This window comes from Pleurodeles waltl, chromosome 4_2 (genome assembly GCF_031143425.1).
Source record: "Pleurodeles waltl isolate 20211129_DDA chromosome 4_2, aPleWal1.hap1.20221129, whole genome shotgun sequence".
Taxonomy (NCBI): domain Eukaryota; kingdom Metazoa; phylum Chordata; class Amphibia; order Caudata; family Salamandridae; genus Pleurodeles; species Pleurodeles waltl.
In genome coordinates, this window is record NC_090443.1 from 1,040,511,614 (window position 1) to 1,040,536,599 (window position 24,986).

The 24,986-nt window shown below is 46.3% G+C and overlaps 1 protein-coding gene across 1 annotated transcript in view; it reads left to right on the plus strand.

The window, feature by feature from the left end:
• The first annotated feature begins 317 nt into the window (after positions 1-317).
• The window catches only part of LOC138293682 (double C2-like domain-containing protein beta), a 355,441-nt gene continuing 330,772 nt past the window's right edge, over positions 318-24,986 (plus strand). The window contains exon 1 of the mRNA XM_069232987.1: positions 318-2,139. Coding sequence (XP_069089088.1) covers positions 1,821-2,139 — 319 coding nt within the window. The 5' untranslated portion in view covers positions 318-1,820. The remainder of the gene's footprint in view (positions 2,140-24,986) is intronic.

The following is a 24,986-nucleotide window of genomic DNA, read 5'->3' on the forward strand; positions in this document are numbered from 1 at the left end:
TGTTGAAGTGCCTAATGGTTGCATTATTGTGTCTGAAATCCTCAAAAACAATGTCATCATTTGGAGGTGTAAAGGTTTATTTCAGTTTATTCCCTGTCTCTAAGCTGAGCAGGGTTCACAGGCAAGTACTGATGTCCCTTCCCTTAGGTGGTGTCCCTGCCTGAAGGAGTGAAGCTGCTACAGTGGTCACAGTGGGGAGTGGTACCAAAACTGCAGAACTTGGTGGCCACTGTGGCGACCAGGTGTGAATGTTTTGGTGGAAGATTAGGAATGTTTCTTGCTCTTTCACTTCAGTTTTCCTTAATTGAATTTGTTACCCAGACACCATCTTAGGGAAGGCTGGCTCAGGAACCTGATGGCTGAAGTCAACCTTCTCCGCAGACTGATCCCCTCTCACCAGAGAAGATGGCCATGAGCTCTCCAGCATCAACATCAGGATATATATTTCTGAATTCCTATGGGACTGATTCCAGAAAGTTCCTCCTGTGATTCTTCAGGAGGTGAATTTGGACACCCTTTCTCTGTGTGATTCTTTGAGGAGCAAAGTTCAGATACTCAGTGTCTGCATGAGTCTCAAAGGACCTAAAACCGGACACCAACCTCTATAGAGCTGGATGGAGGCACCAGCTTTCTTTGCACTATTTGAGAATCTGAATTCAGGTGCTTCAGTTTCCTGTGGCTCTCTGAATCTAAATCCAAGCACTTCTATTTCCTACAACTCTCCCGCCATCCCAGTTTAAGCACCTGCTCTTCTTGTAACTTGTATCTGATTCCACCAACTTACTCGTCCTGTCGTTCTCCAAAGCGAAATCATGGCACTTACTATTCTTGAATTTTTCCAAGTATTTTCTCTTACTGTGACCCTCCGAAGCTTAGTCACGACACATTCTGTCCATTACACTTTCTAAAACGTTGAATGCAAATCAATGGACTACCTTACACGTGACGTCAATGGTTGAATCTAGACTATGCCTTTACCTGTAAATGTAAGACCTGAATCCAGCCTTTCCTCTTTCTGTGACTCTGATAAGTGAATTCAGGCAGTCTCTTACCCTTTGACTTTACAAATTTGAAGGCGAGGCACTTCAATTCAACGGTTAAATCTGGTCTCTTCCTGGCCCTTTAACTATTTATCACTTGCATGCAAGCACCTCTCCTCGTGTCCTTCTAAGGTGCCGTATACAGTTTCTACACTTACGTTTCACGGTTCAAGGATCTCAGTACTGATACCTCATGCTCCTGTGACTCTCCAAAGAAGTCAGGCACACCATTATCTTGTTACTCCTGAAAGAGCTGAATTCAAGTACTTCTTTTATGCAATTGCTTAGAAAGCTGCTTTGTCTACAGGTGGACCGTACCCCATAAACTTAATCCAGAAACCTCTTCCAGAGTAGCTCCGCAAAGAATTCAATTTTCCTCCCCAGTGACTTTCTTGCTGAAATTTGGAAACTCCTTCACTTGTGAGTCTCCAAGAAATTTTATTCAAACTCTTTCTCTCTCTGTGGCTTTCTATGTTCCTTAAAGAGATCTTCCAACTGGTGGATGTTTAGAGATTGAACCCAGACCTGTCTTCCCCCATGACTATCATCTTTCATTCTGGGAACCCTCAAATTTACTAGCCTCCAAGTTGAAGGATCTAGAACTTATCCAACCTGTTACTCACAGATCTTCTCAATTGAGAAATCTTTGCTTCTGGAGGAGGATCAGTTGTAATTCCCCAATTTGTTAATAAAATTTGCTTCCGCTCTACCTGGGCCAAGTTACTGCAGGTCCTGCTGCCCTCAGTTGAACAGTTTTGCGGCTGACCACACCCTTGCCTCATGACGGTCCGAAGGGCAGAGAAGGTCAGTATGCAGGAACACATGGCCATCAACGTCTGTCCCGGGCCAATAAGACCCATCAAGCAGATCTCAGACTATTTCCCCCGGTTCCACAACTTTCCGCCGGGGATAATCAGGCCAAGGCCGGCGCCCACCCGCCCCGATGATGAGGGAGGAGGAGAGGATAAAGAAAGCCAGAGGAGCTCCACAGGAGGTGACCTGTCCCCATCTGGCGAGGATGAGGAGGAGAGGAAGAAAGAGGAGAGAGAAAGGGAAGCGGCCCAAGAGGAAGAGGAAGGCTATGACTCGGATGACTCAAGTAAGTCTATTAACTTACCGCATAAAGGAACATTCACAGTGACAAAAATATGGTGGATTATTGTGTAGTGTGGCACGAACAGAGACTTTCTGGCTACTTTCTCTCTGGTCCCAACAGCTACATTTACATGAGTTTGACTTTATGGTATGTCTTGCTTATAATGGGTGGTGTACACTGCAGTAGTCTGCTTAAACCTAAGGGCTCCTTGGTTTACTTATGTTTCTATATCCTCTATATATGAAAACATCAGTGTGATTTTTTTAATTTATGTTTGCATTTTTTCATAATGTTGGGTATAACAATATATGTCTTCACTCAATTCCTGTCTCATATCACTTGTTGATTTTTTCTAGAGCTGAAAAATATTTATATTTTAAATAACTACCTAGATATGTTATCGACAGCCCTTTCAGGATATACAATCTGTAGTAAAACTTATGTTTTAGCACCCCTTCCAGTAAAAAACATTTGTGGCTGCACACAATTTCACACCCTGTGCAAGCACTGATTTGATAATTCGGTATAGCATTATAATTTAACATGTTTCGGCATATTGATAAATCTTTGTGCCATCGCGTAGTGCTCTCCGAGTTTTGATTTACATTTTTGACCTCTCATTTATTAGTTTGTCATAGTTTCTCTATTGCTAAGTGTTACAACTGTATATATCTTTTCTAATTTGTGAGTACGATATAGTCCATTTAATTGCAAACCATAAAATTGACATATTTGTTGATTATATAGGAGGGTTTTTTAAAAAAAATCCATTTTATATGTTTTTGTTATAAAGAGAAAAACGCATCATCACAGCTGCTTCAGGGTGTTCATACAGCAGACCTTGATACTGAAGCATTGCAGAGACAGGGCTGCTTGTATGCATGAATTTGTAGTGACTGAAACATATTTTGTTAAGGAAAGCGTTCAAGAAATATCAATTACTAATCAATGTAATAACAAACTTTTTTCAAAATGTCGCTGTAAAAACTTCAGGGTGTTATGGTTACAATTCAAAGACCATAGCACAGGTCCTAAGATGTAACTTCATGGGTCATGACATCACAAACGACATCATCAATGGCATTAGTGTTGATGGTACATATGACTTCAACAGCATGACAAGATGCAAATGTTTGCAGAACTCATCTGTTTACTGACAAGGTGAAATGCTGCCTTTTCCTACAGTTAATATACACGAGGACATCTAGCTGTTGTGTGTGGTACTGCTTTTAGATTTAATCCCTTTCAGGATATTTACTACTTGTGTGTTGGCTTCTGTGTATAATCTCTGTGATCCACTTTGCACCGCAAACTTTAACCTCCCTGCAATATGTTTGAGAACACAGTCAGTGGTTTTGTAAAGATATAGGGCCTGATTTGGATGTTGCCGGTCGCATCGCCAAGCCGCGTTGGGTGCGGCCCACAAAATACCATAACTGTGGCGGTCTTCCATCCACTGCATTTAGATGTTACAGTTCTGCTGGCGGTGTGAATGGTGGTGGCTTACTGACAGCGGGAGACGGCTGGGAGACCCTGTGGACTTAGGACAATGGCAGGGGCTACGGAATAGAGGTACACACACACACTCTGCCTAAGTTATAAGTGTACCCCCGCAGTACACACTACACAACACATGCATACAATTACCCATTGCCATTCCACCACAATACAACTCATACATGCCGGAAACACTCATTGACATACATCCATGACACAACATACACACCATTGACACTGCATCCACACACAACACAACCACAACAAACAACACAACTACACACTCAGCTATACAAACACACTCACACCCGCTCCCTCCGCCTCAACCAGCCAATCACATTGCATGCACACATACATGTACTGACTCACACACACAACTTGCAGCATACCATGAGAAGTACAGGTCTCCTGGCAGTATGCACACATAGACACAGTTGGCAGGTGTAAATGTAACATCATTTTGGTGACAGCATTCCTTTGCCAAGGAATACTGGTACCATAATGATAGTTGTTGTATGTGTGCAATGTGTTGTGTACCAGTGTGTTCCCATCCGTGTCTGTCCTATTCATGTCCCTGACATATGCATGTCACAGTGATAAAACTTACTGTGGCATGTATGTGTCTCCAGTTGACCCACCTCCCGAGCAGAGCCCACCCAACGTACCCTGGCAATGCGGTGTCCCTACCTTGGAGTCCGTCAACAAGGGGGGGTCGTGTTTTTTCTGTGGGTCATTGGCAACAGCGATGGCTGGTCTTGTCCAGTCATGTCCAGTTGAAGACAGGGGGAGTGGAAAAAAGGTGAGTTTTCACCCCCTTTGCTCCGAGCCCACCAACTAAGGAGTGGAGGTCGGACCACCACTTTTTCCTTGGCGTTAAGGCACATCTAAATCTGCACGGCGGGAAGGCTGGCAGCAGTCCCGCCTGCATCCCCTTTTCCCTTTCCTGCCATCGATGCGGGCGGTGTCTCTTGACAGAAACAGCGGTTCGAATGCGGTCTTTTGTCTATGGGATGACCAACATCTAAATACGGCGGGTAGACGTCGCAGCTGCGGGCGGGTTTCAAGTGGAAAAGACAACGGTAGGAATGGTCCCACCAATATCTAAATCAGGTCCATAGATTAATAAGTACTCCCAGATTGTTTGCACCTCTACCCCCAGTATATGTTGGGAAAGCACTAAAATACATCTAACAAGAACTGGGCACAGGATATGGCCTTTGTGATGCGCTAAGTCATTGCCCAGCCCTTGTGCTTGACGACTAAACGCCACCCCATGATTTTGTGGTCTGCGGCTCTGCACTGTGGCAGCTATTTACCACGACCAGTGAAAAGTGCCCTCGTTCCTAATGTTACTGGACAGTACCTGCAGCTATCTCCAGCTGACAGTAAGCAAAGGAATTGTCATCTTCCCAGTACCCTAGCCTCTAATTCCCCTTGTGCATGGCCTTTAGAAAGGCCACGCCAGTCCACAGAGCCAAATAAGCACTGACCTTAGTCATACCCAGTAGGCTCTGGGCACAGTGCTTAGACAATGGTGCCTATCCACCCTGAAGAGACAGCCCACTAGCCACAGACACATGCCTTGCTGGGCAAACATTAAACACAAGGTAAGGCTGTTGTGATGATCCCCCTGCCCCACTACACAGTGTGGATGCCCTTTCTATGAGCACTCATCATGGCATTCAGTCGCACTGACCGCCAACCGCAACCTGCTGCCATGCACAATACCTATTCACACATTCCTCCCTGCCAGCAGGGCATGGCCTTCAGCAGCACTGTCCAAGAACACAATCTGCAGCCATGTACAGTACTTACTCGCATATTCCTCCATGCCAGCAGGGCATGGCCTTCAGCAGCACTGTCCAAGAACACAATCTGCTGCCATGTACAGTACTTACTCGCACATTCCTCCATGCCAGCAGGGCATGGCCTTCAGCAGCACTGTCCAAGAACACAATCTGCTGCCATGCACCGTACTTATTTGCACATTCCTCCCTACTGACAGGGCATGGCCTTCCGCCACACTTGTGTCCTGTACCCATACAATCTGGAATCCCCTGACAAGGACTTCCCAAACATTTCTAATACCAATATCAAAGGCATGCACCTGTTAAGAACCTTTGATAACTCTCTCTGATCAATCTGCACCCATTTTACAAATGTTATTTATTGAGAGTTTGGTGCTTATTTCTCATTCAAGACCAAACCTGTGAGCAGTCATCGTTTATTAGTCTGTGGCTGCACCACAACCATCACGCAGAAGTACTTGGTGATTCTGGGGCCAGCCAAGCCTTGCGTGCAGTGGATACTTATACCAGTGCAGTCAGGGGTATGGTCAGGTATAATAAGAGAGGGATAGTAATGCCATCTCACGCTATGTATAGCAGGGAAGGGAAGAGTTTGTGAACCTGGAGGACCGTTTGCGGATCCCAGGACCAAATGTACTCATACTGGTCTGGGAAAAAAAACATACTTTTCCACCTCTCAGGGCAGGGACGTGTCAAGGATGCTATGAGCCCTAACGAAAGTAGGGAATATGAACCCAGATCCCCTTGACTGGTACCAACAAGAACCATAGCTAGAGTGCAGTGGGCCCTCACGCCCTTCCACTCTGGTGCCACTGCACCTGTTGTACTATTGATGGCTATGCCAATGTCTCTGGGTATCACCTCACCTACCACAGAGGCAGGATGTGTTCAGCCTACCCACAGAATGGGGTTCAAACCAAGGGACAGAACCACTACCTATGTGATGACAGTGGGAGCAAGGGTCATTACAACCTTGGTCCTTCCATTTAAAAACACTCCATATATATTCACAATCCAGCTGCTGGGTGACGTTGTAGCAGGAGTGAGTTCCTGAGAGTGCCCATTCCAGAGGGATGACTTCCTCCTGAGTATGAAAAGGAAAGAGTTGGAAAAGAGGCAGACGGGAAGGAGATGGAAAAGAGGCAGACGGTAAGGAGATGGAAAAGAGGCAGACGGGAAGGAGATGGAAAAGAGGCAGACGGGAAGGAGATGGAAAAGAGGCAGACGGGAAGGAGATGGAAAAGAGGCAGACGGGAAGAAGATGGAAAAGAGGCAGACGGGAAAAAGATGGAAAAGAGGCAGACGGTAAAGAGATGGAAAAGAGGCAGACGGGAAGGAGATGGAAAAGCGGCAGACGGGAAGGAGATGGAAAAGAGGCACACAGGAAGGAGATGGAAAAGAGGCAGACAGGAAGGGGATGGAAAGAGGCAGGAAGGAGATGGAAAAGAGGCAGACAGGAAGGAGATGGAAAAGAGGCAGACAGGAAGGAGATGGAAAAGAGGCAGATGAAAAAGAGGCAGACGGGAAGGGGTTGGAAAAGAGGCAGACAGGAAGGAGATGGAAAAGAGGCAGACAAGAAGGAGATGGGAAAGAGGCAGACGGGAAGGAGATGGAAAAGAGGCAGACGGGAAGGGGTTGGAAAAGAGGCAGACAGGAAGGGGATGGAAAAGAGGCAGACAGGAAGTGGATGGAAAAGAGGCAGACAAGAAGGGGATGGAAACAGGAAGACGGGAAAGAGATGGAAAAGAGGCAGACGGGAAGGAGATGGAAAAGAGGCAGACGGGAAGGAGATGGAAAAGAGGCAGACGGGAAGGAGATGGAAAAGAGGCAGACGGGAAGGAGATGGAAAAGAGGCAGACGGGAAGGGGCTGGAAAAGAGACAGACGGGAAGGAGATGGAAAAGAGGCAGGCGGGAAGGAGATGGAAAAGAGGCAGACGGGAAAGAGATGGAAAAGAGGCAGACAGGAAGGAGATGGAAAAGAGGCAGACGGGAAGGAGATAGAAAAGAGGCAGACGGGAAGGGGATGGAAAAAGGTGGAAGGAGATGGGAAAGAGGCAGACGGGAAGGAGATGGAAAAGAGGCAGACGGGAAGGAGTTGGAAAAGAGGCAGATGGGAAGGGGATGGAAAAAGGTAGGAAGGAGATGGGAAAGAGGCAGACGGGAAGGGGATGGAAAAGAGGCAGAAGGGAAGGGGATGGAAAAAGGTAGGAAGGAGATGGGAAAGAGGCAGACAGGAAGGAGATGGGAAAGAGGCAGACAGGAAGGAGATGGAAAAGAGGCAGACGGGAAGGAGATGGAAAAGAGGCAGACGGGAAGGAGATGGAAAAGAGGCAGACGGGAAGGAGATGGAAAAGAGGCAGACGGGAAGAAGATGGAAAAGAGGCAGACGGGAAGGGGTTGGAAAAGAGGCAGACAGGAAGGAGATGGAAAAGAGGCAGACGGGAAGGAGATGGATAAGAGGCAGACGGGAAGGAGTTGGAAAAGAGGCAGACAGGAAGGGGATGGAAAAGAGGCAGACGGGAAGGAGATGGAAAAGAGGCAGACAGGAAGGAGTTGGAAAAGAGGCAGACAGGAAGGGGATGGAAAAGAGGCAGACGGGAAGGCGATGGAAAAAGGTAGGAAGGAGATGGGAAAGAGGCAGACAGGAAGGGGATGGAAAGAGGCAGAAAAGAAGGGGATGGAAAAGAGGCAGTCAAGAAGGGGATGGAAACAGGCAGACGGGAAGGAGATGGAAAAGAGACAGACGGGAAGGAGATGGAAAAGAGGCAGACGGGAAGGAGATGGAAAAGAGGCAGACGGGAAGGAGATGGAAAAGAGGCAGACAGGAAGGAGATGGAAAAGAGGCAGATGGGAAGGGGTTGGAAAAGAGGCAGACGGGAAGGGGCTGGAAAAGAGGCAGACGGGAAGGAGATGGAAAAGAGGCAGACGGGAAAGAGAGGCAGACGGGAAGGAGATGGAAAAGAGGCAGACAGGAAGGAGATGGAAAAGAGGCAGACGGGAAGGAGATGGGAAAGAGGCAGACGGGAAGGAGATGGAAAAGAGGCAGACGGGAAGGAGATGGAAAAGAGGCAGACGGGAAGGGGATGGAAAAGAGGCAGACGGGAAGGAGATGGAAAAGAGGCAGACGGGAAGGGGATGGAAAAGAGGCAGACGGGAAGGGGATGGAAAAGAGGCAGACGGGAAGGGGCTGGAAAAGAGGCAGACGGGAAGGGGCTGGAAAAGAGGCAGACGGGAAGGGGATGGAAAAAGGTAGAAAGGAGATGGGAAAGAGGCAGACGGGAAGGGGATGGAAAGAGGGGGGAATGGGATGGGAAGGAGATGGAAAAGAGGCAGACAGGAAGGGGATGGAAAGAGGCAGGAAGGAGATGGGAAAGAGGCAGATGGGAAGGGGATGGAAAGAGGCAGGAAGGAGATGGGAAACAGGCAGACGGGAAGGGGATGGAAAAGAGGCAGACAGGAAGGAGATGGAAAAGAGGCAGACAGGAAGGAGATGGAAAAGAGGCAGACGGGAAGGAGATGGAAAAGAGGCAGTAATGAGGGCCTGGATCAGAGTTTTCCTGGAACTCAACTCATAGTAAGCAAAGCGAATACTTCTCTAAGCAGACGCAAGGTGCTGAAACAGGTACCATAAATAGAGGTTACCTCTTCCTTCATGGATAACCTATTATCCCCCAAAAAGCCAAGGTTTCTACTACACCCCTGGGGCAGGGTGTTGAACCCAGCTCTTTCAGCCACCAGTCTTCTGATTAAAGTTCCTTCTCTTTCCCAAACAGGAGGATTTCTGTCTTTCCTCCATTCAGTTGTAAACTATTGAGACTCATCCAAGCGGCCTCACTTATCATACAGTCAATAAATCTAACTTTGGAGGTCTCAGGATCATGCCCAAATGAGATTAAGAATTGGGTATCATCGGCATAGAATATAAGTTCAAAACCACAGGGCTTGCAATATATGCACAGGGCCATATAAATGTTGAAAAGGGTAAGACTCAGGGAAGAGCCCTGAGGAACCCCCTTATGAACTGTGACTTTTCTAGATTTGAAGGGATGAACTGAGACCGCTTGGGTTCTGTCAGCCAGGAAGTCTTTGAACCATGTTAAGACCTTCTCATCTATGCCTATCTCATGCAGTCTCTGAATTAGGGACCAAATCCATATCGAAGGCTGCTGACAAATCACGTAATGCCAGCATTGCTGGAGAACCTTCACCCAGTAGTGTCCTGCTGGAATCAATAACTACCAAGAGGGCAGTCTACGTGCTTTGAGCTGTTCTGAGGGGTCCAGCCTTTGCAGCATCAGCGGAACAGCACTTAGATCGGCCAAAGTTGGGACCCTCAAGAGAGCAGAAAGAGAACTCAGTGAGCGGTCAGAGAGATGACAGTGACGACTCAGTGAAGCCAAGTGTAAAGTTGGTGCATTTGTGGTAGCAAAACCATGGAAAGGAGCACACGATGGAAGAGTGGGAACTGAAGCACATCACAATGGAGCAAGGGGTGGTGTGTCCTGGTCAGATTGAGGTTCCTCATTAGGGTATCTGATCCCTAACACACTCCAGAGGGTCTCTTTGGTCTGCGCTTCACGAGGCCATGTCTCACAGAGCCTGCAGTGTGACGTGCTATGTACTTCTAGCCCCACACCACATAGAAAGCAGGCAACAGAGAGCACAGTGCACGAGGCTGTGATGTCAGATGCCACAGACAATCAGTCAGTGCTTAATTTGTAAAACAGTGTGCCGGTGCCCAAAACTCTGCTGAGAAGGCCTCAACCGGCACAGTTAAATGTCAGCGCGCCGAATACCAAGGCTGTGCAGTCTTCAATCCAACTCATGCATCTTTAATCCACCACCAGACACTCCCTGCTCCTTTGCCTCACTAATACAGGTCCCTGCTTTCTCCCTTTGTGAGGCTTTTTATCTCTCTTCCTCCTTCTTTCCCCTTTGTTTGATTTTTCCTCTCATGCTCTCAGGGACCTGGCTTGCCAGCAAATGCGCGCCTCCCCCAAGGACTTGGGAGAGCCTCTGCCATATGGCCAGGTAATTGCTGGTGTCCTGTGGGAAAAACGTATCCGCTGAGGAAAAATAAGTGCTGGTCCCCAAATCTGAGTGCCGGCGGCCCCCACCAGTAACTACAGCCAGATTAAGAACTGCAACCAGTGCTCATCTGCCTGCTGTTCTAAGGATGTCCTGCCGCTCAGCTAATCAAGTGCCAAAGAAAGGGCCTGGATTGCTTTTCCGTTTACAAACTTCTACAGGTGACCACCACCCTTTTGAGAATGGTGGCAAGAGGGCATGGACATCAGTTCACCAAAATCCCAGGTGTAATGAAAGTGACATCACACATCATTTTACCTTTACTTTCACTCACCCACTTACACATGCACAAACATTCACACATACACACACTCTCACTTATATAAACACACTCTCACCTACAAGCATGCACACAACTTACATTGACAATCATGTTTTACTTACCTCAACTGCCAGGGAGAGACACATTAAAGCTAACTGTACTCCATTTTGTTTACAATATTAGTGAATAATACAATATTATTCACTATTAGTGTAATAAAGCACGGACAGAAAAGAAGGAGAGTGTAGTCCTCACCGACGTCCATAAGGACAAGCTGACACACTGTTCCTGTCACCCGGGGACCGCAAAAGTACATCCATGCAAGAGGGTTTGCATGGGGCGTCACTCACAGATAAAAGCATCAAACTTAACTAACATGGCAACGATCCAGAACTGTCCTCAAAAGTTTCCTTGACTCAAGACACCCAATGCCCAGAACATTGTCTGCATTGAATCCACATCTGGAAGCCCTGTGCATCCTGATGGTCAACCCACCAACACAGAATCACTGCCATGAGCAACAAGCAAGAAACAATATAAACATGGCTAAATTATGTGAAACTTGAAGGCTTCAAACGCTAAATTTCACCCAATGGCAAGTCACTTAGATTTACCCTGGACACCCTCACCCGCCAGGAACACACAGGCCAGAACGGCCTGGGGTCGGCTCTCTTTTCTAAAGAAAGAGCAACAGTTTCTTCCAGAAAGCGACTTCAGAACTGCTGTTCAAACCCTAATGCTCTTGCATATGATTGGAGGGAATGCCCTGCTCCTCGACCTCCCAGACTCCACACTGGCACCCCTTAAGGGCATCCTACACACCACAGCATATCTCGGCCCGGTCCTGAAAAATGATCACATCACTCTTTATCTTGGTGGAACTCCACGGGCTATCGTTGACGGTGCACACCATCTTGTAAACCAGAACCATAATCTACAAAGCCGTCAGAACGGCACCACCACGATCCGGCTGACAAGCTCATCAACAGGAGCTTCTCAGTATCGCTGTAGCCATGACACCATCAGGCAGGAGGCGATGTGTAACAACACCCCTGTTTCCATCAGGCCACCTCAGTTTCTAATTTAGGAAAGAGTTGTAGACGCGCCTCTCTAAAGAACACTGCATCACAATAGAGCACAAGCACACCTCTGTTCCCAGAACTCAGTTACCCCCTCAGTCTCTTGTTGGCTGTATCCTTGCCTTTGACCTTTTACAGCTCTCCACTGCAGTCTGGCTAGGTTTGCACTATACAAATACCACATACGCACAATCTTGCCCACCTCCTTCGAGATAAACATTTTTGCACTCATGATTGAAAACAGTGCGTCGGGAAACGTCAGAAACTTCCCACTGAGGTTCGAGGCGCTGTCACCGGTAACGACAGACGAATGAACTCATTATAGCTTCATTGTTTGAAGATGCAATCACAGATGTTCTGCGAAGCCATAAAATCTGTCTTCAAACCGCGCTTCCCACCTGCTGCCAATCACAAGCTAATGATCGTGAGCATTTACGAGGCATGTTTGCCAACTCCCTTCCTCCGTGCAGAAGTCTCCATAGTGTCCCTCTAAGTTTGATACCTTCTATTACATTTTACCTTGTCTGTAGGTCTGGAGTTTGTTGCCAGCATTTTGGCTTTATCTATGCTTGTTTTCTCATGGTTTTTATAAAACTTTATTATTCAGAAGCTGCTGGGCCCTTGCCAATATAAGAAAAAAAACATATTGGTTATAAGGGAAAATATTTTTGTTCATCACAAAACACTCATTAGCCATAATGTCCCTGGTACTGAGGGAACTACTTTGTGTGGATGTGCTCTTTGTGAAAGAGCTGAATGCTGTCACTCACAGTGAAGTTAGCCAATGGCTAAAGTGGGCTGACCAAATGCCTCACGCTGTAGTGGGCGGGAGAAAAATGTGAATGACACAATAACAGACCAACAGATGAAGAGGGCTGGCTGAGAGCACTCAAAAGTAAAGATATATGTGTATTTTTAGCAAAATCAAATGTCTTGGCTAACACCCGAATTAAAAATATAAAAATATGGGCTAAATCTGGAATCTTGAGTCATACTAAAAGTGTATATGGCAAAATTAGTTTAAAACTTCTTTCTTAACTCCGAAAGAACAGGTGTGGTTTGAAGAGCTCTTGGGAGTTGATGTCAGGTAGAGTGTCCTGTACTTGAACTTAAAACGCTTCCTAAATGGGCTTCCATTTAAAGTGAGTCTTTTTCAGGGCACAGCCTTAAGGGGATAAACCTTAAAATGGACTGTGGTCTGGCCTTTACACTTCTGTTTCACTCCATACATGTATTACTTGGGTCCAATTTCCTGCAGTGAAGCAGAAAATGAATGAGAATCAAAGTTGAATAGCTGAACACAGTACAACAACTCAAATGGATTGACTTGTTTTGTTTCCATTAACATTTAGACAAAATACTAAAAGTTGTTAATTTCATTGGAAGTAACAAAAGATAAAAGCATATTGTGTGTCCTGCATGTGCTTTCTGTAAGAGCTGTCAGTTCCATGTCTGTTATCCGTAAGCAGCAAAGATTACCTTGGATGCCCCACATGTAACATTTGTGAGATCCACCAAGCAGTACACAGTATGCTCCCACGTTCATTGAGGGCCTCCAGGAGTGAGTGCTTACATAGACACACAGACTGCAGACTGGTTGTCAGGGTGGACTGGAGTGGACATAGGTAGATGTGTCCTGTATCCTCATATGTGCATGTATGTGTGATCTATGTCAACCTTTATGCAGATGTTTTGTGCCTGTGTGAATTAATTACCCAGGGCCCACTCTATTAGCTCCTACAACACTTGTTTACATTTCTGGGGCTTTAACAAAAGTGCTGACTTGTTTCTGTAAGACCTCATGTGTTCATGTTGTTTGAAAGGCAGACAAGGGTACCTTTAGGGTGGGCGGCCTTAAAAGCGAGGAATAGAACCCTATAATAGAGCAGAGGTTTAGGAAGCAGCCTTTGGCACACTCTGAGGATGGGGCAGATGTGATGGTGCTTTCTAGCTATAGATGTTAAATTATCAAAGACCATACATCCGTACGTCACCTGTGCTCATCCTGGTCACCTGAACCACCATCGTGGAGCCAGCCTGGAAACATATGGTTCAAGTCTCCTCTCCAGATGAAGTCTGTAATCGCGAGACTTTGCGAAGATTGTCACCTGCTTGGACACGCTGATGGCTAAGTAAAGAAAGCCACAACTGTTGGTTTTGCCAGTGCTTGTTCATTCTCGTTTCCATTCTATTGACATTTTAAGTACTGGTATTTCACTAATAGTTTCACAATTTGAATTGCAGCCTGCAGTTTTTTGACTATTCACAGTTATTTTGATGCCACACTTTTTCAGCACTAACACAAGGTTAAACCAAGCATTGGCAAAGTCAATAGGTCAATCCTTTGGATATATTGGCTTAACCAGTGCAGTTTTCTGATGCTGTGCAGCATCGGCAAAAAAGCAAAATGCATTCTACTAATGCTGTACAACACTGGGGAAAAAAAGAAGATAAAAAGGTGCCATGACGCAACCACTATGTCTGTTCGCATCCTTCTGCAGGCGTGCACATGAGCCACCGTGCATACATACACCTACAGAATGACACTGGCGCAATTTGTTTTACTACCCAAGATGGCGGACACCATTTGGACTATTAAATATAACAATTAATAATGCTTTGCGGAAAGGCACAAATTGAAATTAAAAAAAGAACGCGCATGCGGGATGGCAACAGGGGCGTGGTTGGAGGAGGAGTGAGGGAGGAAGGGAACATCTAGTGCATGAGGGACAGAGCAACACGGGAAGGCTGGTATTTGCCTGGGGAGTACACATGGGAGAGCGCTGGAAAACATGTGCACTGTTATGGAATGCTTAACCAAAATGGAAAAGTAGTTCCCTAAAACTAAACAGTGGATGCATACAAATAAGCCAATGAAAAGGATGGTAAAGAGGCTATGGTCCAGGTGAGGGACAAACTGAAGACCAGGAAAGCAAGCTACTGAATAAGAAAGCACATGAAAGTGACAATACAACCAACAAATGGTAACCAATGGGCATTCATCTATCCATTCATTCTATCTCCCACTCTCATAATTCAAGAGAAATAAACACCTTTGTGGCTGTTTCTGGCATGACATCTTTTGAGCGCTAGAACATCGATGAATGAACACACCCCTCCTGGTACCCATGCCACATGAGAGTGAAGTCAACTCACTGTGCTTTTGAGGTGACTTTGGAATATCTGGAATACGGACGTTTCTAAATAAAATTGACAACTACTGGGACATCACCATATCCCACAGGCACAGGATCCTATGAGAATGACGGAGTGTACAACCTCTGCTTCTCACCATTCCTACCACCAACTCTCCCTCTACTGCTTGTCTGTGAGACACTGAAATACCACACCAGGACAAGGTAAAGGATGCAAGGAACTAGAAAACTCTAGAATGAAGATGGGAGACGGAAAGAGGTACCCGAACTACAAGGAACCATGGAATTAGATGATAGGACAGCACCCCAAGATCTAGCAGAGCCTGGCTTAGGAAGAAGCTCCCTGGATATAAACATGAGAGTCACTAACACCACACTGCAAAGGATCCAACCTGCACCCACAGAGGTAGACAGAAGAGCACGCGACCCGCCTCCCATGCTGGAACCAGTTAGGACCCAGCAGCAAATTGATGTCATAACTGGCCTGCACCATGTGGAGGGTTGCAAGACCTCCTGCAGAGCACCTAGCATGGACAGTAAGGTAACCAGAAACATGTTAGGGTGGTTGGGCAGAAGGTCAGCTTCTCCTTCACAGGGTGCCTCAAAAAGAGAATACCAGCCCCCCTTCAAACCATTTCAGACACACTTAGATGAGTATTAGAATCTGCCCCATCCCACATCCATGTTTGCTGAGAGAGACAACAGGTCAAGGAACTAACACAAACTGTGATTTAGAAATGCCTAAAACAATGGTTTGTTTATGAATTTAGTTAATAAGCATGGCCAGTGCTCTACCAAGCTCATGCATCAATGAAATAAAGGCAAGCACGCCCCTTGAAGCCAGGAATCCAGGACCTCCCCAGTACCCAGAGGTTCACCGTCTCTACTGCAGCCCAGTAGTGACCTCCTCCTGAGACACAGCCTACTGGGCACCCACCTCAGCAACGATCAATCGATACCTGATGACTGAGGCTCAATGTGCATCACCCAGAGCCTGCCAGTGACTCCGAATGGACTATTTACAATGAATTGGCGTAGGGTAGTGCCACAAGTCTTCTTGCAGCGCTGCCCTACAGCAATTCAAAAGGGCAGGAATGCACCATATTTACGAGATACTGTGCATTCCTGTCCTGTCAGCCGGAGCACAATTTGGTGCCGAGCGCTAGCACCCTTGCACCGTTGCTGGCAGGTATGCTTTTGTGCAGGAAGAGGCACTATCCTGTACAACAATCCATGGAGGCTTTTTCCACTTTCTATGTGTGCTGCAGAATGCAGCACACATAGAAAGATGAAAAAACAAGGAGAAGTAAAGATATTTCTCCTCATTACGCCTTCCCTGGGGAGGTGTAGGGTTTTGACGCATTCCCAGGTTTACATGTCCTTGTAAATCTGGAAATGCAACAAATCCCATGGGTGTTGCGTGGGAAAACCCACCCCAACGCCAATGGAACACCACCCTGATGCAGTGTAAGGCAGCACAGTGACTTGCACTGCATTGTCCTACACCATATCTATGAAACCATGTAAAACCATGAAAAGTGGCTTTGCGTCGGCTCGTAGATATGGGTCTGCACTCTGTGCCACCAGAGCATTATAATAAGTGACGCACCAGCGACCCAAGGGGCTTGTAAATATGTCCCTCGGTTTATACATGTCAATAACCTGAATGGCACGTGCCGACCCTTCCTGTATCAATGATGTGATCTCCTCCCATGGTTCGGACCTCGTATGACTCCACTTCATTGGGCCCACCCCTTCATCTCTCTAGAGTGGTGGAGAGGCCCCCTACCCACCAAGACCACAAATCACTCATACGTGCTCCACTGACTGACTGAAGAAAATCATTATCAGTCATAGTTTGTGATGAGTGCAACTTAGGCTTACAACTGAATGAAAAATACACATTCCTGTTAAGCCACATACATTTTGATGCATATCGTGGTGTAACAGAGTTACACAAACAATTACTAAATCCTTTACTATTGCAATAGCTACAGCAGTTGTAGTCATTACAAATAGTAATAGCCATAGTATTCTTTCCACAATGACAGTTACTAGTAGGAGATCTGGTCCTTGGAAAAAGGAGGCAGCAAATGGCAGCCATGGTGTCACACTTCAGCAGGTAAGAAAATAACCCAACTGCGGATGATCCCTACAGCAGTGGGCAAAGTAAAAAAAATAAAACCACACAAATATGAAGACAAGCTAGATTATAAAAACCTGTTCTCCACCTACGTCCCCCCTCAAAATAAAACACAAAAAACGCACATAGTCACAGTGTTCAACGTATCTAGCTCTTTCCTCCAGCTCAAAATCAATGACAAGCAAATCCTTGCTCAATACGTTCTCCTTAATTCTGTATTCTGCAACATTGACGATTAATAAGGATGCTTTGACTGAGGGTTTCTATTAGCTGGAATACAATGTGGCCTCACAATTGGCAAACCTCCATCAAAGTCAGGCAAAAAAAACTTCCTTAATTAATTTATCAATCTCTTAAATCACCTCTGAATTATTCTTTTTACACTCCGGCACCCCAATGAAGCACAGATTAGACCTCCTTGAACGATTCTCCAGGTCATCTTGTTTGGCCCTGAGCGTTTCAAACTCCTTCTCATATTTCTGATTTGAAATTGTTTGCAAATTGTGTAAGTACATGAGATCAGAGGTCGGCTACTCAGTTACTGTCAATTGTTTAGCAAGCTCATCAAATTTTAATCATCTATCCCCTTTGATTGTGCATGGATTATGAATGGGTTTGTCTGATCTTGTGAAGTTCCTGTAAGATTGTATTTAAATTTTGCAATATTGATCGATGTTGGCTGGAGTCATTATGTCTACTCAACTCCACTGGATTTATATCTTTTACAAGTTGAGATGATAGATCTGATTGAGCCTGACTACTTCTTGAGCCTGCAGGAAATTTGCAAACCTCTGCTTGCTTGGCTGAGGAGTCAGAATTCAAATCAACACTATGAGACTAAATCGCGTTAGTCAACAATTGAGTAGAGATGTTAGTAAAGAATCTGTGTTTATTTGAAACACAGGGTAAATTGAGACAAACTCTGAAGTAATAGCAGGCTCGTCCTGAAAACTTTTATCGATTATGGGAGCCACTTCATAAGATTCGGGTGGATCAACTAATAAATCGTGGGTTTCAATCAGCTTTGTGCAGTTGCAGTAAGTCACCTCAATCCTTGCTCTATATATTTAGAAGAAAAATCAGGAGGGTTCACAGCTGAAGGAAGAGTCTGGAGCTGAAGAAACGAAGAAACTTTCTTCTTAGAAAAAAGAACTAATGTGCTATCAGAATGCTCCATATTCTCAGGGCTAGAATTGCCCAATAAAAATGGTTGAATTGCTTTTTTGCAACACCAGCCTGAGCCATTGAATGTTTCAACATCATTTTGCTCGTAAAATTGCATTTCTGGCCACTCTCCAACCCAGCGCTGTCCTCACCATTATTATTCTGAAGTGGATGCGGTCACTTCAACACAGTGGGCGCATTTCCCACACCTCTTTTGGAAAATTAAATTTTTGTTGTGTCATTTCTTAAAAATGATTATATTCACATCTCTGAACGCCCATTCTTCATAGCCTGTGTCTTATTTTGATTTAATGGACTGGTAGATCGAAGCAAACAATTTTATTTTGTGCTGCGATGTTTCTGCAATGGCTGATCTGAGTGAGGATTTTATTGGGAGCAGCAAGGAGATGAGAAATAAATGGAACTTCTGTGGACTCAAGCAAATATCTGCTACAAAGAGATAATGAATTCATTACTAACAGGTAATTATCATCACTCCGGGTACCCTGTTTTGTTTTGTCTGGGTAGAGCTGAAACACCTCGTGTAAGTAAGTATTGGGACGAGAAATAGGGTTGAGGAGGTAATACTCCTTGAAGCCCCTCTTTCCCCCACCGCAGCCGGTCCCTGACTGAAAAACGCAGTCTGAAGCCTGTGTGCCTTATTAGCCGAACAGAAATAATTTTGAGACAGATTAGCTGTGATCTTTTCACCAAAGCGAGGTGTGGAGATTCAACCACAGACACCTGCAAATGTGATGAAAGGAGGTGAGAGTTTCATTGCACTGTTTCCTGCCTGGGCCCTTAGGCAGTGAAAGGTGCACGTGCATTTAGTAACACACTACCACTTCATGATGAACACAGCAGCTGGTGGGCTGAGAGAGGGAGCAGTGTCAAAGACATCAAAGAAGGACTAGAAAGGGAAAATGCTTACACTTCCTGTTGTGGGGATTTATTGGATTGGTACCCGTGGCCTGTAATAGGACCAAGGCACCAAACCTGCATCTGTTTGCACTAGTGCATGGGTACACACAACCATTTTCCCAGAAGCCTCAAAGTTTGGTCTGTGATGTAACCGAGGGCTGCATTAATGCCACCAGATTGGCTGTCTTGATGGGGAAGTAGGAGGCGGTAAGGTGGGTAAAGGGGAAGCAAAGCATGTACTGCACAATGTGCAACCAGAAAACCTGGGATCAATCCCAGCTTCTCCACTTCACCAAACTGTGTGATCCTAGGCAATTGTTTTATTTCACTTTCCCTCCTTTCTTCTTCATTATTACATACAAGAAGATACATGACACCAGGATGTGCGCTGTACAAAACCTTCTCCTATGTTTGATTTAATAAGCCATAATGTTCATGTATATTAGAAACCCAGGCCACCCAGAGAGTGCACCTAACAACTGACTTATCTCTTAGTTCAGTATTGGAAATGTTGTCAGTGCATGGGGAAGAAGTAATGTTTCTAAATTCAGGTTTGAAAACTATTACACTAAGTAAAATACATCTCACTGCACTGATATAATCTGATGTACTAAGTTGAAATGGTTCTGCATGTTAATGAAATATACTTTTTTAATTTTGAGGAGACCGTATCATGGTTTTACACTTTTGCTGCAAAATGGCTTTGAAAATTAAAGTCTTTCTAAAGTTAAGTGGTGCAGGACAACCTAGTTTATTTCTTTCTTTATCTTCAATTCACCTTCAAATAAAGACTTGTCTATTTATCTAATAATCTGTCGAGTGAACAGCTGCCCAGTGCTGCTGTTGATCAGTGGGCCACGTGTAAAGGTCAGGAGGGCCACGTCACTGCACTAGTGCATGATGCAGCGTTATGGATGGCACGCCTCCCTTCTAAGGTAACTCAAGTTCTAAGTAGTTTGTCACTTCCTGTCCCAGGTCCACTCTTATTATGGAACATTCAAGGAGACTAATACAACAGATATGCTTAATTTTCATCTTATCTTAAAGGCAGCTTAGACAGAGGCAGCCACTACAAATCTCCAGGGTGGGCTGGGGGTGGGGACGATGACGGAGATGGGGAAAATACTTAAATAATACCAAAAAAAACTTACGGTTCTCAACACTGCCCCTGGTCGCCTTGCTCCTCTGCTCTCCTGATCGTGTCCCAGCAGGCTCTGGGACACCAGCACAGACTCCCCATTCAATCCTGGCACTGTTCTCATGCAATACCTAGCATGAGAGCAGCATCAGGATTGGTCTGAACGGCTTGGTTTGCCGCTCAGACAGTGCACTGGAGTCTGTGCAGCTTCTCTACGAGAAACCTAGGTGCGCATGTCAGTTTGTCCAGCCTAAGACGACTGGCCAAACTGACATGGGCATTTAAGTGCACTCCACTTCCCCACCCCTCTCTCCCTTCCCATGGCCCAGCCCCATCCCTTCCTGCACATGCTGACTAAGCCAGCAGCTGAAAAATAAAATGATAATGAAATATCATTTTATTTTTCAGCTGCTGGCTCTTAGCCAGTGGGGCAACGCTCCTCTGCTCTTGTGGAGGAGCCGCCCCTGAGCTTAGAGGGTTCAGTACCTGCCCTAAAGATCTGTTCGTAATCTGGCGTCTTGGGTTTAAATCACATGGGAGTGAGTTAGCTCTAAGACGCTGCTTAGTTTGTTGTGTGCTGGAAATGAATGGCCCTTCCACTAGAATCTCAAATCCTAATCTTTCTGCAACAGTGGCATCATAAACTGCCCCCCGCTCCCTCCTCTCCCCCCTGGGCTCACAGCTTAAGCTGGGGTGGTGTTGACACTAATAGTTATTTGTGACCCTGTGTGCCTGTAAAGCACAACGAAGGACCAGCATACATCAACAAACGAATGACCTTCCACCAACCAACCAGACACCTGATAGCAACCTCCCTCTTCCTCGCAGACACCTCCTGGCTCTGCACAGTGGTGAAGACTCCTTCCCTCACCTGGTGGCGAAAGCTTGGAACGACCTTCTCCTGCACCTCAGGAACCCCACATCTCTCCGGGAATTCAGAAAATGACACAAGACATGACTACTGGAATGAACAGAGCACCACAAAGGAGCTAGCAACTACAGCGCCTTGAGACCCTCACGGGTGATTTGCCGCGCTTTATAAATCCTGATTGACTGATTGATGAGCCTGTGGCATCTGCAGCTCTGCAGACAAACACTCTTTAAAGCAAAGTAAGGGAAAACCATAACACAGATCAGAGATGATGCAGAGCCAATGAAAGTAAAGGAGGCCCAGAAGAAGTACAATGGTGAGAAAAAGAGGGAAAGACGGGTCAAAAGGATGAAAGTATTGATTAAAGGTAGAACAGACTGATGGACAGAAGGGTAAACAACTTCTGTATGGGTGGGTGAAAGAAACTGCCTGGAATGATGAAATGCTGGATATATGTTGAATGGGTGAAGTCTGGGTGGATTGGTGAATTGATAGAAGAGTGAAATGACGAATAGGTGTATGGATGGGGAAAGCATCGATGAATGGCTGGAAGTATGAATGCAATATTAGATGTACAGATGGAAGCATGATGATGAAAGAGTGGAGAGACTGAATGGTAAAGGTGGGATGGATGGAATAGTAAAAGAATCCCTCCACAACGCAGGACCAACCTATCTCAACGAAAGAGTGAACTTCCACACTCCCACTCGCCACCTCCGCTCCGCCGACCCCGCACTTGCCACAGTCCCCCGCCACCACCGGAGGCAGAGCCTTCTCCTACCTCACCCCCAAGGCCTGGAACTCCCTCCCCACCAACCTCCGCAAGACTCAGAACCTCCTGCTCTTCAGAAAAAACCTCAAGACGTGGCTGTTCGATCAGTAACCCACCTCCCACCCACCCCCAACCCCCCCACCACAGCGCCTTGAGACCCTCACTGGTGAGTAGCGCGCTCTATAAACTTTTTTGATTGATTGAAAGAATGGCTGAATGGGGCAAGAAAAGATGCATGGATGGATGGATGGATGCATGAAAGACTTGGGTGATGAAGGACGGAATAGGTGGACAGAAGTTATAAGCGGGGACAACATCAAGGTAGGATTTACTCACTTAGCTCACCCGATGGCATTCGTGGGTGGTATTTTAATTTTCTGGCTACTCCCTTGTGCTGCAGATTGTCTTTCCAGACAAGAAGAATAGAGACGCGCACAAGCCCAAATATATTTACCCACAACTCTTAGATGTTAATACATTCACCTAAATTAGGAACTTGTCAATTCATGCTGTGGTGGCACTTTCTTCACATTCACCTCGCGACCATGTGGGAAGTCCATGCCAGTGTCAGACTGTTCACAATACAAATGGAAAAACATAAAACATGAAAAAGACCAGGGCCAGATGTACAAGGCATTTTGAATCAGCCACCCTAAACCCTAAAACCAACCTGTCTTAAAAAGAATCCGTACCCTCACCCTAAACCCTAAAACCTACTCTGCCCAGTCCTAAAAACTACCCCGAACCCCACTCCACCCTACACCCTAAAACCTACCCTGTCCTAAAAACTCCCCCACCCTTTCCTAAAGACTACGCTGATCACTGCCCTCGCCCTAAAACCTACCCTGCCCTGTCCTAAAAACTACCTCAACCCACCCACCCGAACCCCTACCCTGTCCTAAAAACTACCACACCCTGTCCTAAAAACTACCCCAAGCCCCCGTCCTAAACCCTAAAGCCTACCCTGCTCTGTCCTAAAACCTATCCTTACCTGTCCTAAAAACTACCCCAACCCCCTGTCCCCGCCCTGAACTCTAAAACCTACCCTGCCCTGTCCTGAAAACTACCCGACCCCCAACCCGCCCTAAAAGCTACCCTGCCCTGTCCTAAAACCTACACCGCCCTGTCCTAAAAACTACCCCAACCCCCCCTCACCCTAAACCCTAAAAGCTACAATGCCCTCTCCTAAAACCTATCCTGCCCTGTCCTAAAAACTACCCCAACCGTTGCCCCCGCCCTGAACCCTAAAACCTACCTTGCCCTGTCCTGAAAAATACCCGACCCCCAACCCACCCTAAAAGCTACCCTGCACGGTCCTAAAACCTACCCGCCCTGTCCTAAAAACTACCCCTACCCCCTGCCCTAAGCCCTAAAACCTACCCTGTCCTTCAAACAATCCCACCCAACCCTAAAAACTTGCCACCCCCCACCCACGCCCTAAATCCTAAAATCTACCCTGCCATTTCCTAAAAACTAACCTGCCCTAGACCCTAAAAGTTATCATGCCCTGTCCTAAAACCTACCGCACCTTGTCATAAAAATTATCCAGACCCTCACCCTAAAACCTACCATGTCCTAAAAACTACCCTAACCCTCCACCCTAAAAGCTACCATGACCTGTCCTAAATCCTACCCCACCATGTCCTAAAAACTACCCTGCTCCCCACCCCCACCCTGAACCCTAAAACCTACCCCGCCCTGTCCTAAAAACTACTGATTCCCTCCTCGCCCTAAACCCTAAAAGCAACCCTGCCCTTTCCTAAAACCTACCACAACCCAACACCCTAAACCCTAAAACCTACCCTGTCCTAAAAACTACCCAGCCCCCACCCTTACCCTAAACCTTAAAACCTCCACTACCTTGTCCTAAAAACTACTGTAGGAAGTTGGCTCTGTATGCACTATTTCAAAGTAAGGAATAGTATGCACAGAGTCCAAGGGGTCCCCTTAGAGGTAAGATAGTGGCAAAAAGAGATAATACTAATGCTCTATTTTGTGGTAGTGTGGTCGAGCAGTAGGCTTATCAAAGGAGTAGTGTTAAGCATTTGTTGTACACACACAGGCAATAACTGAGGAACACACACTCAGAGACAAATCCAGCCAATAGGTTTTGTTATAGAAAAATATATTTTCTTAGTTTATTTTAAGAACCACAGGTTCAAATTTTACATGTAATACTTCAAATGAAAGGTATTGCAGGTAAGTACTTTAGGAACTTTGAATAATCACAATAGCATATATACTTTTCAAATAAAACACATATAGCTATTTCAAAACTAGACAGTGCAATTTTCACAGTTCCTAGGGGAGGTAAGTAATTGTTAGTTCTTGCAGGTAAGTAAACCACCTACGGGGTTCAAGTTTGGATCCAAGGTAGCCCACCGTTAGGGGTTCAGAGCAACCCCAAAGTTACCACACCAGCAGCTCAGGGCCGGTCAGGTGCAGAGGTCAAAAAGGGGTGCCCAAAACGCATAGGCTTCAATGGAGAAGGGGGTGCCCCGGTTCCAGTCTGCCAGCAGGTAAGTACCCGTGTCTTCGGAGGGCAGACCAGGGGGGTTTTGTAGGGCACCGGGGGGGACACAAGTCAGCACAGAAAGTACACCCTCAGCAGCACGGGGCGGCCGGGTGCAGTGTGCAAACACACGTCGGGTTTTCAATTGGAATCAATGGGAGACCAAGGGGTCTCTTCAGCGATGCAGGCAGGCAAGGGGGGGGCTCCTCAGGGTAGCCACCACCTGGGCAAGGGAGAGGGCCTCCTGGGGGTCACTCCTGCACTGGAGTTCCGATCTTTCAGGTCCTGGGGGCTGCGGGTGCAGAGTCTTTTCCAGGCGTCGGGATCTGGGAGTCAGGCAGTCGCGGTCAGGGGGAGCCTCGGGATTCCCTCTGCAGGCGTCGCTGTGGGGGCTCAGGGGGGCAACTCTGGCTACTCACAGTCTCGTAGTCACCGGGGA